The 20,318-nt window shown below is 38.0% G+C and overlaps 1 protein-coding gene across 3 annotated transcripts in view; it reads left to right on the forward strand.

The window, feature by feature from the left end:
• Positions 1–20,318, forward strand: part of TRHDE (thyrotropin releasing hormone degrading enzyme) — a 211,060-nt gene that overhangs the window by 127,823 nt on the left and 62,919 nt on the right. For all 3 annotated transcript variants that reach the window (XM_066993097.1, XM_066993102.1, XM_013197875.3), the window contains 2 exons: positions 7,546–7,611; positions 10,103–10,290. In XM_066993097.1, coding sequence (XP_066849198.1) covers positions 7,546–7,611; positions 10,103–10,290 — 254 coding nt within the window. The remainder of the gene's footprint in view (positions 1–7,545; positions 7,612–10,102; positions 10,291–20,318) is intronic.

Consider the following 20,318-nt stretch of genomic DNA (forward strand, 5'->3'; position numbering starts at 1 on the left):
AGGCAAATGAACCTCCCAATATAATAATTCTGATCTTTTAAAAAGGATTCTCAGCAAAGCAGGATATATTTTAAAGTAATGTGTATGACTCTGGAAATTTGCTTGAGTATAAATTTTTGATCTCTTTTATTTAGATACCCCATTCACCTTGGATTCACTGAGTTGCAATGCAGAAGAAGTATTAATTACAAAATTGTGTGTCTTACACTGGTTGGAGTTTCTTTTCTCACATTGAAATGAAAATGACAGGGCCATATTGATTTTGTTTGGATTACTTCTGATTTACAGTACTGGTCTCTTTCCTTAACAACAAGAAGCAGATAGAACAAAGCAAGCAGTCCCACTGATTTAATGGTGGCTCTTTCCTCCTTCTTTCTCTCAACAATTTCTCTCATGTCTCAGCCTGGACAGAGAGCTGTTTAGGACATGGACTGGGTCCTGTCTATCCTCTAAATGAATGTTACACTTTCAACACTATGGGTGAGATACTCTCAACATTGCCTTAATACTTCTCCCACTGAAATCAATGCTAAAAATCTCATTGACCCATAAAACACCAGAAATGTCAGTTCTACTGATCTGATTATTGTTATAACAGATAGGAGTATTATGAATTACAAAGAAAAAAGAAGGAAAAAGTAAAATACTATAATTATGCTGGCATATTCAGCATCATTGGCTCTAGAGAAAATTAAGATTTATTTCTGTATATGGTTCCAATATCACTCTTCCTGATTAGTAGTTATAGCTTGCTGTTCACATATAATGATTTAATTACAGATATGACATGTTGGCAGTGGATGTTTTCCAGTTGCTGATGGTTGTAAGCATTGTTTTACTCTTGTGTGTGAAAAAAATCTAAATGTACCTTTTGAAAATAAAGGGCTGAAATTTCAGCTGCTGTACGTTGATGTGATTCCACAGACTTCCATCTCTGTGATTTTTTGCAATGTCAGAGTTGCTATCCCAAAAAGAAAGCAAAACACAGCTGAAATGAGTATTTGCACGATGCATCTAAAGTACAATGAATACCTCTCAGGCTGTATTTAACTTTTTTTTTTTTTTTAACCTACTTATGCATTTGAATCTAGAAGTTAGCTAAGAAGTTGCTGATACATTGGATATTTTAAACATGGTTCTCCAGAGGTAGATCAATAAAATTATTGGGAATATGTAAATTGTTACTTGCTGTTAAGAATTTCTGCTTGCATAATGCACCCAGTAGCAAAAATACAGACTGGATAAAATAGCAATTGAGAAAGTATGATTGTATAAGGAGCAGATAATTATTTTGTGTCATTATTTAAAGACAAAAGACAAAAATGAGTTGGAGATGGTTAAAAAAAAGTAAAAAGCAATCCTGTCTGACAGGCCAGGACATCTTACAGGAACGCCACTTTCAGAAAGCGAAGAGAGCTAGAATTACTAGTAATTTTAAAATATGTTAGTCAAGAAATCTCTGTTTGGACGAGATTCAACAGGTAGCTCCACTAGTACGTGCAGAATTATTAGAAATAAGAAGGAAAAAAAATAGCAGCAATGTGTTTTGATTGTTCAAAGTCTTGTAAAATGCTAATTCAGAGTTTTGTTTTTAATTTCACGTAAATAAGGTAAGGTTTAATCTGCATTTATACAAGGACAAGTGAAAGTTCATTCGAAGTAGCTGAAGGTGTGAATTGTAATTGGATTAGTTAAACCTTATAGCCCCATGCAGACACTTTCAAAACTGAAGCTGTTACTTCATCATGATGTTTTTAGTGTGACTCGAAGCCACTGAGTTTAGTCAACTTCAGTTCTGAACCTCTCTATTATAAGGTTTAATGTAGGTTAACTAATTCACTGTAAAAAATAGCTTATTGATTAGGAATGTTAAAATCAACCATTAGTATGAAAAGAGCATCTGAACATCTCCATTTTAAAAGGCATTTCAAAATAAACTTTTCTCTCGAATATTTGAGGTCTGTTGATGGAGACCTCTATTTGATTGATCATCTTTCTCTTAACAGTCTCCTAAAATCACCAGCATACTTCTTTCTGTCTGATCTTTTTCATAATACTCAGTGCATAGTTTCACTATGCTCTATGTACTTAACTAAGTACAGAAATTCGAACAAAGCAAAACAAAACAAACAAACAAAAAAAGACCCACACTGGATTCGATAGCCAGAACCTTAGAGCCTGTTTTCCACCTGAAAGAAATGTTTTTATTGTTTGCTCTAAATCTTAGGTCAGATACAGAAATCAGGTATAAAAATGTTCAACAAGAACATACTGTAGGCTGAAGGGAAGAGAATATGGATCCAGGAGTAGGAATAGAAGACAAAAGAGGAAGGTAGAGGCAACACTGCTGTTTCGTGAGCCTTGAGAAATAAGGGCATTCAGAAGAATGTTGCTACGAAATATGTTGCTACTTTTTCCTCACTCATCTCATGTAGCAGGATTTCCCATTTATCTTTAGGAGAAAGAGTAAGTTATTCAATGTTAATCTGATTTAGATCTCAGCACCACTCATATAAGTCGGGGACAGTTGATTGGTTCAGTGAACCAATCAGCTTTACACTGATAAACTGAGAAAGGAATTTGGTCCTAGAAATGATGTTTCAGTTCCCAGTTACAGATCTGAAGTCTCCCTTGAAAGTAAGATATGTGTTTGAAGACTTATTGCCCCTGTACACTTTTGTAACTTCTTTGAATTTATCAGTAACTACCTTTTATTACTTGTGAGCATTATCATGTTTGGATGGTAGGGTAGTTCATTTTCTTGAAGCCAAGAGGCTCAGTCCCTCGCAGTACTGAGGGAACTATGACTGCAAAAGGATAAAAGACTTCTTCCCTTAGAGTAATCTTCTTTTTACTTAAAAGAAGTCTAACACAATAAGGGGACTGCGAGCTTAATCAATACAATATTACTGAAAACATCTTTCAAAATCCTTTAGCATTTTTTTTTCACATTTCTACTACTGTTCAAACCATCTGCTTCAATATTCAAGTAATAAATTCAAGTAATAAAATAATTTGAAATTATTTTTTGGGGAGGATTAAGATTACTATCTGACAAAACATTATATTACAGTCTAAATCTGTTGGGATTTTATTTTTGCTAGATCTTTGGTTGTGCAATAATTAGAATCTGTTTTCATGGAATGACAGATTTTGAATTTCTTTTTGGAATTTGATATTAAAAACTACTAGAACACATGTCACAAAATCACATTGTCCAATTACATTTTTTTTATTGATAGAGGTGAAGGTATCCTGTGATTATTTTTTTTGTGTGTGTGGTTGTTTAATTTTCATGTTGAGACACTGTGCCAGGACCAGTGAACTTTCTACTTCCCCCATGACAAAGAAAACATTTAAAGATAGCATTACAGTGAGAAAGAAAGGGGGAGCTGTAGAAGAGCCCTCTAGAATCTTTGGTAGTTAAAGAGGTTTTCATGATGTTTCTCTCCTGACACATATGCTAGGGTTATAGCTGAAAGTTGAGAAAGTGGCTGAGGCTTCTCTCCATGCTCCAGAATACTCCAGTTGATGGAACAGCTTTTCTAGGTGATAGACATGCAATTTTGTGATGGGAAGAAGCCTCGCAGCCAGATGGTTCTGGGCATATGTGTTTATGAGAAAGCTGCTTTAAGTCACTTTACCTCCTTTGGAGCTGTGCAGAGCACAGCTTAGATTCAGGCAGCTGTGTTTTCAGTGTCATCTTCCTTTCATGTTCTGTGGATTGCATCTCTCTTCTTTTTGCTTTAGTTCTTTTCTATTCAATATAAAGGCAAAGAGGTAGTAAATATTCCTGTCCTGGAGAATTACAGTGAATGAGAATATAGCTTCTCTCCCTTTGCAAGCTACTTAAGATTTAGATATGGGTCTCCAGCAGGAAAAATTGATTCCATTCCTGCTTGTTCCATCCTTATAACAGACAACCAGGGTATGGATAGATCTCTTGACTCCTGTTTTAATATTTTGTGGAATGTACTTGATGCTGATATGTGTAAGCCTTTTCTTTTTTGAAGGTGAAGGACTATCCATGAAAGGTACTGCAAGAGGAGCGGCTAATTTGGAAATGAAACTTAAGGCTGTGGGTCATGGTAACCCTAACTAGGTTCAACCCTAGCTAGCTTTGAAGACATTAGCTTGGATGGTGGTAACAAACGTAAGTTGGCAGCATAGTGGGGAGTGTCTGGGTCTGGTGGTGTCCTCAGTTTAAAAGCAAAGTCTGGTATGACAGCACTTATAATAGAGATCTGTAAAGCAAGAATGGCTTGGAGAGAGTAGAGTAGGAAGCAGTAGTTCCCTGTCTCTTCTAGAGCCAAAACTAGGGAGCAGCAGATGAAACTGACTGACAGATGGTTGGAACAAAGGCATCTTCACACAATAGATCACTGAAGAGTGAAATGCTTTTTTATGAAGTACTGCAAATGCTCAACATTTTTATGGGTTCAGAAAGTGACTGGCCAAATTCATGGAAGATTACTAAATTCAAAGATATTAATTTGCTCAGGATTCCTTGGGGCATGAAGTCCTGGATGTTGGGAGAGCATACTGGGGAAGTATCGCTGTGTGCTTGCCCTGTTTTGTACCCTTTCTAGGTATCTGCTACTGGTTATTGTTGAAAACAATAACTGATAAATGAGAAATAATAACTGATAAATGCTGATAAATGAGGACTTTTGATGGGACTTGGTTCAGTAGCTTTATGCTTTTGTGCCTGTAAAAACTGCACTCAGATTTTGAATTGCAATGTAGATTTACTGTCAGAAACATGTTTTGATGCATACTGTCACTTAGGACTGCTTTTTCTGTAGTATGCATTAGGTAAAATTCCTGTTTTGAGTTAATGTGTATGGTCTAAATACAGCTTTAATGAAGCAATGAAAAAATGTATAGTCGAATTTTGTGGTACAAGGACTGTACTCTTATGTTGTGTTTATCTTTGTATTTTCTTATTTCATGGTAAATATTATGATTATCTTTGTTTTCCTTAATATTAAAAACGTGTAAGATTGGAAGATAATGAATTTTTAACCATTGGTGTTGAGCTACCTGTGTACTGGTAGCTAAAAAGCAAAATAGGACAGAAGCATTTCATCCCTTTGTAGTCTCTGTGAATGCAAAAAGTAAACGTAAAATTTTATGTCTAATAGTAGATTGGTTAACAGGATTATTGCGAGCAAAGCATAAATCCTCAAGTGTTCCACCCATTTTATTTTGCTGTGTAATGATTCTGAAAACAACTCTCAGAAGAACCAAAACATGCAGTGTTTTCTAGCACCACTTAGAGTGCACATGTATATTTGTTGTTATTTATTTACCTCGTCCTACTTTTGTTTATTCCTATTTTAGCTTTTTAATTTGCAATTCAACTTCTTTAGCTTTGAAAGCTATTTAATATTTCACTCTGCCTCAGATGACTTTGTATTTTTAGACAAAATGGAAGCACAGTGTGCTATAGGTGCAGCCTGTATTATGTTGTCTTTTTTTTCCAAGTTATTCCCATGGCATTGTTAAGACTCGTACTGCGTTTAGAGAGTCAGTGTTCTCATTTAGCCTTCCCAGCCTGTGATTAAATGGGAGTTGCTGCCTGTTGTACTATGAGTTGTCTGACAAAAGCTAAATCTGTCACAGGTGCTACAATTTGTATATCAGAAAATTTGCTTTCCAAACACTAATTATTCCCAAAGTATCGTACTTCACACAAAGCACAGATAACAAAGTCAGCAAATTCGTCCCAGTTTTATCATTGTGCTGTAAATTAGGGTCTGTCTCCTGCCATTGTGTAAAGTGAAGATGGTGGAAATTCAAATGCAGCGTAACCCATTGATTTACAATCTCTGATGTGTGGTTTTTCACTTAATTCTTCCAATCAAAATGCTGGAAATATATGTGATTCAAACACTCATTGCTGAATTTCACTTCTGTATTTGAATGAGCTGTTGTCTAGGGACACAGGAAGGTGGGAAACTAAGTGTTGTTTCTCCAGATGACTGTGAAAAAGAGAAGCATTTTGGGCCTGAACAGAGCAGACCCAACCTGGTGATATGCTTAACCTAATAATTTCAGAAATTAATTTAATATGATGGTAGCTTATCAGTTATTATATTTCTGGTTACCATGGGAGAAGAATGGACTCTCAGTCATAGAAACTATGTCTGAAGAAGTGAAAGCATTCAGTTTATAACTCCCTCAGACCTTCAGTCATGTATGTTGTGAAAATACACATGTATACCTGTGCAAAAACAGAGTTTGGTTCCAGTCACCTCTTTTCCGCTGTAGCATTCCACTGTGAAGGTGGAAAACCTTTGTGGTAATCTGTTAAAGCCTGAGTTGTCTGTAGTAGGTATTTTGACATTGACGCATCAGGATTTCCCTAGATAAGAGTTTGTAGTTTTGATGATAGGATATTGCTCAATTAAATCTGTTGTAATAAATCTAGCAATCATCAGGGTGGATCTAGAAGGAAAGAAATATGAGGAGCAGCTGAGGTCCCTTGGTTTGCTCAGCCCAGAGCAGAGCAGGCCGAGGGGAGGCCTCATGGCGGCCTGCAGCTCCCTCACGAGGGGAGCGGAGGGGCAGGCGCTGAGCTCTGCTCTCTGGGGACAGCGACAGGACCCGAGGGAACGGCATGGAGCTGGGACAGGGTGGGGGGTCAGGCTGGGTGTTAGGGAAAGGTTCTTTACTGAAATGGTGGTCAGGCACTGGGACAGGCTCCCTAAGGAAGTGATCACAGCACCGAGCCTACCAGAGTTCAGGAGGCGTTTGAACAATGCTCTCAGATACATGGTCTGATTTTCAGGTGATCCTGTGTGGAAGCCAGGCGTTGGATTTGTTGATCTTTGTGTGTCCCTTCCAACTCAAGATATTCTATAATTCCATGATCTGCAAATAATTAATTAAAAAGAATAACCACCACCTAAGAGTGATAGGAGTCTCTTTACTTGCAATATAGAGTAGATGAGGAGTTTGAGTGCATTGTATGAAAACGTAATGAAGCATTTACAGTTATGAAGATCTAGAGATCTCCAAACTTTGGGATCTTTTTATAAGATAAAAGACTTTTCTATAACCACCCTAGGCCAGCTGCACACACACTGGCTCGATGATCCTTGTTGGGTCCCTTCCAACTCAGGATATTCTGTGATCCCGTGTTTCTATGAAATTATTCACACTAGACACAGAATGTCCTCATTCAAATAGCAAGTGGAACTATGTTTCAGAAGCTTCTCCTCTTTGCCTAGGAATCCATACTGAGATTAGACAATTACTTTTAAAGTATATGCAAAATATTTAGCTTATAGATTAACTTACACAGAAAAAGAAGAACGTTGAATGTTGTAAGTGAAAATTCTTAGCAATAATTTTTGCGTTGTAAACTAGCTTAAGAAACTGTTTATTTTCTTCCTTAGGATGAACATATTGTATATTTCTAGATTTCTGACAAATGCAAACATTAATGTGATTTAACTTATACTAGCAATGATTCACAGCTCTAGTTGTTTGGCTTGTGTATAGTAATATTGATTTGTATTTGTATTTTTATTTCTGTAGGACTATTTAACCATTCACAAGTATGGCAATGCAGCCAGAAATGATCTCTGGAACACATTGTCAAAGGTAAAATGCTTTAATCTATTGCACTGAGGGAGAAGCAAGAATTTACTGTAGTATTTTCTTGGCAAGGTTAGGACTGAATAGGGCATAATGAGATCTTCAGACCCCAGAGCAAATTTAAACATTAATACAAAGAAATTCCATTTAAGAAAACAGTAGCAACACTGAAATGTTCCCCCCCCCCCATTTCAGTTCTTTGTTATGTTAGAATATATTTCCTTGTTTGTGCTATGTCACTGATGTGCAGTAAAAACTATTTTGTGGAATTTGCTATGATTGACTGTAGTGGCAGCAGGCTGAGGCCCATAAGCTAGAAGGCACACGGAAGTGCCCTGCTTTGGCATCTACATCAGGTGTGTTTGTGATTTTGTGTGGAGTTATGATTCATGTGAAGGACAAAACTATTAAATCTTTAAAGTTTAGTCTGAACAGGTAGCTATTACTGTACCGTTTGCAGACAATAATAGTTTCTGTGTCCATGCTGCCTTTTGTTGATACAACAAAGTTTGAGTTTGTAGACCTAGGTCCAGGAATCTGCAAGGGCAGAGTTTAATTTTCAAAAGAGTGAGCTAATGATGCCTGAATTCATTACCTACAGAGCTAGTCTGGGCACTCCAGAATAGAGACAAAGTATAAGCCAGTATAGGGGACAGTAAGGGAATTTTGGCACAAGTACCAACTCAAGCCATACGTAAACATGGCAATCTAGTTGTAATCATTGACACCAAAGCTGGGATTCAGCTGGAAGTCAAGACATCTGCGTTTATCTAGATAAGTAGGTATCTATGTATAAGCTCCGGTTCATTTGGACTGGATTCAGTTACGTGTTCATAGACATATAATAACATCTGCCTTAAGGTGTTGTACCAGGCTTCCAGCTACAACATGAGATATTCATGTCTGCTGTAGCTCTACCAGCTCTGTGAGGATGTGTTGAATATTGCAGGACGTTTCAACTGACTGGATAGGGACAACTGGAGTCCCAAAATTTAGTCAATATAGTCAGCAGAGTACAGAGAGTGATCCAATTGACTAGCCACTAGATGATGAGCCTCAACCATCAGCTGCCTTAAGATGAGCCCGAACTGACTGTTGATAGTAGTTCAAATATGTCAGTTTTGTTCAATTATGTCAGCTAGTATCAATTTAGGTGCTGTAGGGTGTCTTAGATATCTAGTTAGGGGCAGTAGATTTGATCCAAGTTTTGTGGGAAAATCTGTGCCCTTCTGGAGTAGTAGGTCAAGATCAAAGAGCATTAGCTGTTTATGAGTGGGCAACTGAACTGAACTTTATGTCTGTACTGACATGAGAGTTGAGATGTGCAATATTCATTTAGGCTCTTAAATCTCTGTCTTAATTTGAAGTTGAATGTCACTGCAAAAGTTTTTCTTGCTTCTTGCTTCTCACGTGGTAGCTTTCTCTGTTAAAGCCTTTGCAGAAGGGCTTGGCAATGGGAAGAGAGAGGGATGAACACACTCTTGAAAGAACAGCAGAACCCACAGCTAATAGAATGAAAATGAGACGTCATTCTAGGCCATAAGCACTAGGGCTATACTGTATACTCAAATATATTGTTAAGGCTAATAATTCTGTTTCCCTCACCTATAAGCACATGTGTTGCCTGCTGCTTTGCTCCTAATGCACTGCAATTGCAGCTTCAGTTCTGAAGACTTCTTGCTGTGTTCTGCTTGTATTCATCAGAGGTTCATTCATCTGTGATCTAGGGCTGTTCAGCAGCTAGACACATTTCTGTTGCTGAATAGCAAATGATGTCTGTCATTCTCATATCCAGTCTCATCTCCCATGAAGCCATAGATTCTTTTTTGTTTCAGATGATATTCCACCTGTAAACCAGCCTTTTATTGACATACTATGTCAAATACGGACACATTAATCCTACAGCGTTGTGACGCGCAGTTTTTGAAGGAGCTGGGGATATCACTATATACATGGTCTCACTTTAGACACAAGGGACAATATTTTCAAATTACCAGACATTTGATTTTCAGAGCAAAGAAGCTCTGTACTTTCAGAAATCAGGCCCTTTGAACATAACATGCCTTACTGCAGGTACCCTAAATCAACTAACACTGTTGACAATTTATTTTGTTTTTAAACATTTGCTGGTCAAGAACACCTTTTGGAAACAGCCACACAATTTTTCTGTGACTCTTGTAAAGACCCTGCAAAACAGGTTGTTTCTTCCTTTACAGCAAAAATGCTTGAATGATTTGGAAAACCTGACTATGATTGTGGCTTGTGTCTCTGGCAAGATTGTTTGATGTTTGTTTTTAAGATACCCAGAGAATGTTGGTGTAATTATGTAGTATGTATGTATATACTGAGTGTAAACATGGTTGTATGCACATGCTTGATAGTTATTGAAAACTCTAAAACAAGTTACACTCTTCTGGGATAGAAGAAAAAAAAGAGTTTTACGTGTTGGATTGTGGCATTGCTTCAACATACTAAAACCTTTCTTTTTTTCTTGAAGGCTTTAAAAAGGGTTGGAAAATCTGTAAATATCCAAGAAGTAATGGATCAGTGGACACTGCAGATGGGTTATCCTGTTATCACTATCTTGGGAAATGAAACTACGGACAATGTCATAGTAATCTCCCAAGAGCGTTTTGTTTATGATAGTGATGCTAAAACCAAGGATCCTGACTTTGGAGACAACAGGTACTTACATTTCTCAATGAGTATCTTTCAAGAGGCTGTAGCTGTTTAAGTTAAGTGCTTCATGTGTTATTTTTATGGCTTCTGCTCTTGCAGAACCAGTAGCATGTGGTGACCCTTCCATTTGAATTTTAGTAAAGATTAAGCTAGTTAAAGGAACAAAATCATTAGAGTAATAGAACTAGATAAAGCTTTCGTGGGCCCATTTGCACTGTGACAACTCTCTCTCTGACTTTTATGCAGTCTTATGTCATGCATCTGTTTCCTCTTCATTTCTTTTGATTTTGGCACACTCCATGAAGTAACTTGCAATGTGGCTGAAAGGTCTGATAGTTTAAGTGATTATTTGGAGTGGACCTCTCCATGCTCATACCTTAAGTTGGCAGATGTAACTATGTATCAGATAGATAAATCACTTGACTTGGGAAGCAGTCAAGACCTGAACTGGACCCCTGTATGAGGCAGGGGGTTCTAGTAGTTCCATTTTGAAGCTAGCTGAAATGGTCCTATAGGGACCGTTCCACTGACTGAAATCAGTAGGCACTTACACACCTCTGGCCCTGTTCTTTTTCCACTTCCTATATCGATTCCTTGCCACTCGCACCTGACTCAACACAATTCCTTTGTCCCAGAGACAAGCTGACATTCCTCACTGATGCTGGGGAATCCTCGTCCTGTTGTTTAAAGCAGTTTTGATGTCATATTATAAAGCCAAATGTATAGAGCTGATTCTAGAGAATTACAGTTCAGCCTTAGAAGCTTCAGTGTTCACACCTCTTGCTTAGTGGGAATGAAAGCATGCTCTTAACCTTGACTTCTTCATGTTTGTAGCATAGATTTAAATCATTAAAAGGTGAAATTTAATACTGGATTTGGATTGACACATCTGGAGTTTACAGAATATTCCTACTGAGGAATGCCTAAAAATATAGTTAAGTTTATTAGGAAACGTTTATAAATTAGTTATTGTTTTTTAGAAGATGAATATTACAGAACTCAAACATGACACAGTAAATTGTTGTTTTCCTGGCTGTATTGGAACAACCTGGTATAGTATTAAGCATATGTTTAAATCCTGGGCTGAAGGAAGTTCCTTTGTGAATGGAGTATAAAACAAGTGACTGTGGACTGCTGGAAATGTTCATGACTCACAGTTTAGTGCAGCGTAAGAATGATTCTTCCTTATTCACTTAAAAATTTCTTTTGTGCACCTGTATATACCCATATAAAATACAAGTGGATTTTACTACTCTGTAAAAGTGGGGTTACTGGTTTTTGATTGCTTAAAACAGAGATGTTAAGACTTATAAGTACTGTGGAGACTTTCTCAAATAGATTTGTCAGGTATTCAGTATTTATTGCAATAACAACTACTGTAATTCATAATTCACTGGGTGTGAAAGTGTTTTGTAAAGTGGAATATTAGGGGTGAGTAGGCTCTTAATAGTTTATTTTCATATGTGAATTACAGAATTACAAATGTTCTTGGAGATCATAGAATCATAGAATGGCTCAGGTTGGAAGGGACCTTAAAGATCACCTGGTTCCACCCCCTGCCACAGGCAGGGATGCCACCCACTGGATCAGGTTCCTCAGGCTCTCATCTAGCTTGGTCCTGAACACCTCCAGGGATGGGGCATCCACAGCTTCTCTGGGCAACCTGTTCCACTGCCTTACCACCATCTAAGTGAAGAATTTCCTCCTAACCTCTAATCTAAATCTCCCCTCTTATAGTTTAAAACCATTCCCCCTTGTCCTGTCATTATCTGCCTAAGCAAAAATTTGCCCTCCATCTGTGGATATGTGGAAGGATAGTGTTCTGCACCAATAGGTCAAGGTATGCTGGCTTTCTTAGGAAATTTTGCCTACAAATTGTATTACAGTGATAAGTTCTAAACATTGGAAGTGAGATTTAGTGCTATATAGTGGACAGAAAAAGATATCAGAATTGGCTCTGCCAAGAGTTTACTGTCCAAGCAGACAATACAATACATAAGTGTTTCTCCTCTGGGAAGTGTATTTCCTGTTCTCTTCCCCCTTTTGTTTTTCTCTGTGCTTCCATGGCATTTTCACCACAAATGAGGGGAAGCTGCTTGCTTAAGGAAGGCTTTGCAGGTGGGAAGTTTACTATAGCCAGTTAGATGATGGAGCTAGTTTGCTACTGCCCAGTTAAAGTTATTTGAAAGTCATGTTAAGTAAGCATAAATACCAAAGAGAGGCCCTGTACACTCTTAGGAAAAGGTGAAACTTGCCTATGCTATTCACCTTTCACAGGTAACCCACCAATTTATATTAAAGTCCTATGGCTTAGTTATAAATTACAGTCTAGGGTGTTACAACAATGAGCATGCCATTTGTTGGTGCACTGCCCACAGGCACATGTAGCTTGATATGCACAATGGCTTTGTGTCATTAAATGTCCTTTCCTACCATCAAATGAAGTAGAAAAACAAGATTGACATGCTGAAAATGAATGTAATCTTTTTGTCATCAACAGTTTTTTTTTCCTTTTCCTTTTTTCTTTTTTTCCTTTTTACCTTTTTTCTTTTTTCTTTTTTTCTTTTTTTCTTTTTTCTCTTTTCTATATTTTCTTTTCAATATTTTCTTTTTGTTTGTTTGTTTGTTTTCTTATTGCTTTTTTCTCATTGTAAAAGTCACCGTTGCTTCAATTCTTGTGAAAACAGTAGACAGGGAAAGTCAAGTTAATGGGATGCCATTTGATAATTCATGATAAATTACTCCATTTAGTTTTTAACATTGCAAGAGATGGAGTTTATGTGACATGATAAAAGGGGCCAATTTTTCTACAAGTACACAAAGTGGGGCACTAACTGGTATTGAAACAAGACTTTGATGGATGCTCAGTGCAGCGTTCTGGCCAAGGGAGCAGGTCATTCTGGTCAGGAAAATGGGGGTTCAGTGGGGCCGAATAACACATGTAGGTGTTGTGGGAGGCACAGAGGTGTATATAATGTCAGGCTGCAGGCTTGGAGGGGTTAAGTATCAATGGTGTAATTCACAGTCCAGTAGAGTCAGTGTTCATCTCCCCTGAGTGACCCATGAATTTGGCCTTCAGATGCATGGATCCCTGGGGAGCTGTAGCAGGCACTGCAAGTAGCGGGGAGCAAACTGCATTTATGCCACATATGGGGCCCTGCTTTTGCAGGGCAAGTGACATTGGCTTTCTTAGGATAGTTTATCTCTGGATTAATCATGGTTATAGTTTTAAACACTGTAAATAGTAGAGCTGACACAACAAATGTACGTGTCCAGGCCTTTCCAGTAGTTTATCATCTAAATAGACACCACAATATGCACTGGAAGGCTCAGGGAAACAGGGAAGGGCTCTGTGTGCATCTGCCACGCAATCATCTGTTATCCAGAGGTGGGGCTGTAGTTTAGCATTGCACAGCAATATATGTCAGTACTGTTACCTTCGAAGTCATAAGAAGTTAAAGCTGCTGTTCTGATCCTTTCCAGGGATATTTAACTTTGCTTTCCTCTAGAAAGCCAGTTTACAGTAGATACTTCAGATGGATCTGCATAAGAAATGGAAATAAAGAGGAAATAAATTTCAGAACCATTCTACTTTTATAAAATCTCTTTGCTTTTCTGTATGCTATATAATTGTGAAGCAATTAACTGTTAAAAATGAAATGTGAAGTAGCACATTTCATTTTTTTCTTGAAAATCAGCAGCAAGCAGATTTTTCTGAGTGACAAATGGTTAAAGTAAAAACTGTTGATAAGTTTGACAGTGGTTTATTCCTAGTCTATTACTATAAATGACTTTAATTTTACTGCAAAAGAGAATTATTACATATACATTTTCCCACTTCATGTACTATTGGACTCATTGTCAACCCATAACTGCAGAAAAATATGTTACAAGGTCCATGTGAACATATCTATTGTGATTTATTTGTGTGCATAGAATTGACTGTATGGTGTTCCAAACTCTAAGGTTTGGCCTGGAATTACAGAAGGCATACTGTTTCACTTTGCAAACTGCACATGGATTTTTCTTGATGCTCATGCCTTTACATGATCCATACTTCTCATTTATGAGAGAATAAAGCTAACAGTGACAGACACCATTTTTGGAATGCCGTTCCTCAGAAGGGCCAAAATCACTGGGCTTTGATTTAAATGTCAAAGCCTTTGGTTGGTATAATGATTCAGTAGCAATTTCAGCTTATCCAAGCAGAAGTTTAAACTGCTATAACAACTCTGTAGTTCATATTCTATTTCTGAGTAGCAATCCTTTAGTTATGTGTAGGTTCAATCCCGCACTCATGTACACCTCTCTGAGAATGCATTATGCTCTTACATCATATAAGGCTAGAGGGGATGAGGTGAAATTCCATCTGACAGGGTTCAGTGGGTTTCCCTCCTGACAGAGAAAATGATGATTTTAAGGCACCAGTCTCATCCATCATTACAGGAATGGCTCGCAGATATGACAAGAAATCTCATGAAAAATAATCTGTGGTCTAGACAATGAACTAATCAGTTTTGATGAAATCCATAAACCATTTATATGCTGTATTGAAGAGCAGACCAAAGCTTTCTGGTTATGGATATAAGTTTTGCCTTTTAAAAATATGCAGAGCCTGTCTCTTCAAAAGTGGAGAAATAACTTTTCCAATATTATCAGAATAATTAAGTTCATGTTGCTGAGGTAATATTAACTTGTATAGGGTTCTTATCATGCACATAACTTCCGTAGCAAATCTTTGCTTGTTTGTGATAAGATCCTAAAGGGAAATGTCTTGCTAGGCACTGAACAGAGCTAGCTGTGAGGAAAGAGAAAAAAGGGAAAGGTACAAACCTGGATATGGCTAGGATATTCATACGTGCTGGAGCATGGTAATCCTTGGTGCCTTTTTCCATGTGGTTGGACAAGGGAAAGTTTGGTGGAATGGTGCAAGACAGGGACATGACCAACAAAACTAGAGCTGCATGGACTCATGAGTGTAGTAGTAGCATGTAGTAACAACAGCTGAAAGGCTTTACAACTGACAGCAGAGCTGCTTAGCAGTCACTCCACTCCAAGATGAATGATTAACTGCAGAATTTATTTCCCTTCAAGTCTCTTCTGAATTTCCTACACAAAGCTCATTTATGCAGGCTTTGCAGAAAAAGGGCTATGCTTGTCCCTTTACTGATAATTATTTGAATGGTAAAAGCATTCCTGCGTTTGGAAGTTGTCATGAGTATTCTTACCTATAGGCATGACATTATTGCTTGAGCAGCAATGGAGAAATTACTCTTTCCACTTATCTGCTGGGGGGCTGCTAAACCTAAGCCAAAATGTTAGGAGCACAAGGGCAGTGCTGATAAGTATCTTTAAGATCTTACAGCAATCATGGAATAATGTGGTAAATGTAGTATTAATTATGTAATAAAAAGGAGCAGTAGAATGGATAAAGTTGTTCCATAAGCTGAGGAGAAAGGGCTAATTCATTTACCAAATGTTTTGCATACGGTAGACAGACCTCCCCATCTCTGGGAAATATTCTCTAATCTTCCATTTTCTCATGTCCTTCAAGTGTTTTCTTGTTGTGCCTTTCATTTTCACTATACCTGAAAGATTAGGCTCGTATCAGCATTTCTACTAGATACCACTTATGTGTCTACCCAGGGATTCGAAGTGGTACCCTGGTTCATCGTGACCGACCCAAGTGTCTCTATATCAGGTACCATAACGATGAAGGAAATGGGGCTCTAGGAGAGGAAGGTACTTATGTAGTAGACCCAGAGGAAATGGAATTCTCAAGAATAAGATTAAAAAATCAACAGTCCTTGTGAAGCACAGAACTGCCTATGAACACAGACAGACATTGATTTAACCAGTTTTTTTGCTGGCCAAGCAGAGACATGAATATACTTGTTCTTGCAGAAGAGTGAGAAAGTATGAGGAGCTCCTTTTCCTTATGTGTACGCTGGGAATATACATCCTGAGGGGACATCTCTATGACACCAGTAGATCTTGTCCTTCAATATGTTTAGGGACAGCCTTTAACCCCAGCAGTCTGACAGAGGGAAGACTCCAAACTAGCAGACAGAAGCACTGCTTCTCTGAGGGACATGGAGGAGCCCTGCCTGCCTTGGGTGCCAGCTATAGCTGGGGTTGTCGGAAGGTGGTGGTTGCTAGCCCAGTACTTGTACCTCATGCTCTTCCTACTGCAAAATGTTTTTTTTTTGTTTGTTTTTCTTTTCTGTGGAAGTCACCGAAGAGTGCTCAGTCTTTTGTCTCACCCTTTTACTTTTTGGAGGCTCTTCCGATTGTAGCATTATTATTAAATCAGACTAGAGAGTGCTCTTAAAATTTGTTCCTGCATATTTCTGTGCTGATGTCTCTTCAGCAACATTTTGCTGCTGGCAAAGATCTCAGAAATGCCAATTTAATTTAACACTTTATTTCCAAAATCATTTCACAGCCTCTGTTTGTGAGAAACGCTTCTCAGTAGGCAAACTTCCAGGCTGCTCTGGTGTGCAGGATATGGGCAACTTTCAGTGTTATAATTTCCAGGATGCTAAAGAAGATAAAATTGGTGCATTGTGTCATTGCTTCCTGTGCGGTGGCAGCACTCATATCCTGACAGAAGTTAGGCTGACAGTGAAAAGCTGCTGCTTTTCACTGCTTATTTTATTATCACTGCAGACTATGTCACTTTCCTCATCTTATTTGCTTCTACTAACTCTCAGGAATTCCTAGGTACCCAAACTAGTTAATTAACCCACATTAATTAGTTAGATCAGTTTCATGGTGAGAGAAGAAGCTTGTGTGTGCGTGCAGCAGCACTGTGTTTTAATTCAGAGCAAGGTGGGGAGGTGAAGTGCAGAATCAATGTGGCAGTGCCAGTGGGGAGCTGTCCATGATGTGAGAGGAGGAAAAGGGAATGCAGTGTGGCAAGGTGCATGCAGGTAGGAGCAGGAGCAGGAGCCTGGAGCATTGAAATGGTGGAGCTGCATAGACAAATGAAGAGAGTCAGGGAAATTGAGATGAAGGAAATGGAGAGAACCAGGGAAATGAAGGTGGTGAAGATGGGGCTTTAGTGAAGTAGAGAGCAGATTGGGGAAAGCACGGACAGCATTTGGCAGATGGAAAAGTAATAGGAGGGATGAAGGTGGATAAACGTCATATTTTGTTGGCTTCGTAAAATCAGTGATGTAGATTCCCCTTTGTAGACCAGAGGATGAAATTACTTATATGCTTCTTTTTTTACTTCTTCTTCCTTTTGCATTCTTATGGAAAAAAAAATAATCCATCACTACCAATGTATCTCTGTATTTGAGCCCTCAGGGTCAATAACAGAATCTCAGGTTTTATAGAGAAGATATTTTGGTGGGAGGCTCATAGGGAAACTTACGGAAGAAGCAGAAACTATCTTAGGAATTATATTTTAATCTTGGTTAAATTCAAAGTATTCTGGGGAAAAATCAAAACTGAACATTCGAATACACTAAAAAATGTTGACTGTAAGTTTCTAAAAGCATATTGAAGGACCATAGACATAGCTTAAATGCTACTTATATTCCTGTGGCTGAGTAGAGACATCATAGGGAGTACTAGTCCTCAGCCCATTAAACATCCTTCCACTTGTAATTATGCTCATACTAATCTCAGATCTGCTCTCTATATGCACTTGAGTAAGGTACAGCTCAGAGAGAGGGGTTTGCACGATCAGCATCATGTGTGCAATTCTGTAATTGGTGCAAGACAGAACACAGGATGCTGGAGAGAGAGATTAAGGGCCTTTATTGGAGGGTAAAGAGGCAGCTGTTGGAGTAGACACTTAACACTGCTTAAAACCAACTTCTTTCTATCCATCTCTGACTGAGCACCCAAAAGTACTTGTCACTTCCAAAAACAAAGTCTTTTGTGTTCTAGTGTAAAAAGGTAATGTTAGGTGGGGAGGAGAAAGCATTTACTGAGAGAGAATTTGTAGTACTTGTTCTTTGCCCACAACATTTTTCTAAATTCAGTAAGGTACTCTGCTAGCACCGACGCTGAAATGAGTCAGTTTTAAAGAGCCCCATAATATTTATAACCACCACAATTGTAATTTATTTTTGTATGAAATTTTAAGATAAAATTAGAGAACTTCATTCACTAATCAGATAATTATAATCAGATAATACTATATTATTTTCAGGCAGTGCATTTTTTTTCTTTTCAAATTGGATAATTTAATTTAAATTAACTCATTTAAATTACCTTGACTCTACCCTTAAAAAAGCTATCAGACCAAAGGACTGTGGGGTTTATATGGGCTGGCTGAAGATACACAGCTGTTTTCTAACAGAATATGCCTGCTGTCATCATAAGGCAATCCCACAGTGCAGGGAAACACATGGGCTCTTTCATGAGTGCTGCTGTTAAGGGCACTGAAACCTTTCCTTATGTCTGGGAATTAGTGGTTTCATTGCACTGGTGAGGGAATTATATTTGGCTTAAAACACGAGAATGTAAATTATTTTCCCTGTTCCAGCTCTGGTACTTATTTACAACTGAAAATCATTCCAAGGATTCTTATAACATCCAGGAAGAGTCAGGTCTATGGCAGAGTAAAAGAAAACCACAAAACCTGCATCTCTAATACGTTGCTGTTAAACGTTTTAATCACTAATCTGGCTACAGATTAATTATATTGTTAATTATTATATTAAAATACATACTCTCCTGTGCTTCCAGCAATACTGTATTGGCACTGAAAATCCTTTGCCTTCCATATTTTTGCATTTAGATACTTACGCAGAAAAAAAAACACACAATCCATGATCTATCCTAGAAATAGTTTCTCTTAGAAACAACAATCAAGCCTTATTTTACAATGTATTAGTATGATTGCCTTTTTAAACATGCATTTCTAAATGAAATCATACACAATAGAATATATAAAATTAGCAGCTGGATTGTGGCAGAATTGCAAATAAAGAGGTTTACCATCAGAAGTAAGTCTTCTCAGAAGTGCTAGCATCTTTCAAGACTAGAATATAAACTTCCCATTTACCCTGTCGTGCAGTTCTAAATATTTCTCCAACTTACAAAGATTATCCATAGTTGCCTCCATGTATGTAGTTATGTATAATTTATTTAAAATGATAATAGGCCCACAATTTTGGATACCTTCCAAATGCCCAAGTCTTCCTTCCCCCTGAAATAGATACTAGGAGGATCCAGCCAGACATCTAATCAGAACCTTTGAAAATCTCTTGCAAAGTAGATAAGTCAGTCCTTTGGGAATTTCTCTTTTTAACAGACAAAACCATTTGACAAACTGATTTCTAGTCATCTTTCAGGCAGCTATGATTTCCACATCTAATAAAATTCAAAACTTGCGGTACGCTCCAAAAAGTGAGATCTGTAACTCTTCTGAGCTCAGAGGGTGGAGGAGCCCACTCAGATCCATCAAGAGGTCAGGCAGTCCTCTGCTTTGCAGCCAGTATCCCTTGCTTTTGTAAAGGGACTGGAAATGCCTCTGCCTAGCGTAGCACAAGATAATCTTGGAGTAAACACTTCCACGGTAATTTTCGTGCAATCTTTTTCTAATTGGAAAAGCATCCCAAGCTTAGCACCATGTTTTCCTCATTTTGCTCAAGTCCAAGAAACCGTTGATGAGCATCCCATAGTTAGTGTGGTGTGGCACACTTACCACGTCCCGCTCTTCTCATTTCCACACTGACAGGTGGAATTTTTCCATCTGTTGGAATTCTGGAAGTCCCATCCATCTCAGACACTGACAGGACCTCTCCAGTTAATAAAACCTACGTGCTGTCTTTTCTGAATTCAAGTCGGCTTATTGTGACATCTTATTTGATTAAAAAGTCTGCTGCTGTCTGCTTTTTCATTCCACTTGTAGGGGAATCCATCTTAATCAGCTACTTTTACCAGTGTTTTTCACCAGTTTCTCATTTTTGCTCTGAACGTAAGAATTAACATTGTCTGTATCCAGATGACCAGTGGATATGTTCCAAGCTGTATTCAGTTTTCCCAGTTACTTCAAGTTGTTCTCCTTTATGTGT

The sequence above is a fragment of the Anser cygnoides genome, chromosome 1 (genome assembly GCF_040182565.1).
Source record: "Anser cygnoides isolate HZ-2024a breed goose chromosome 1, Taihu_goose_T2T_genome, whole genome shotgun sequence".
NCBI lineage: Eukaryota > Metazoa > Chordata > Aves > Anseriformes > Anatidae > Anser > Anser cygnoides.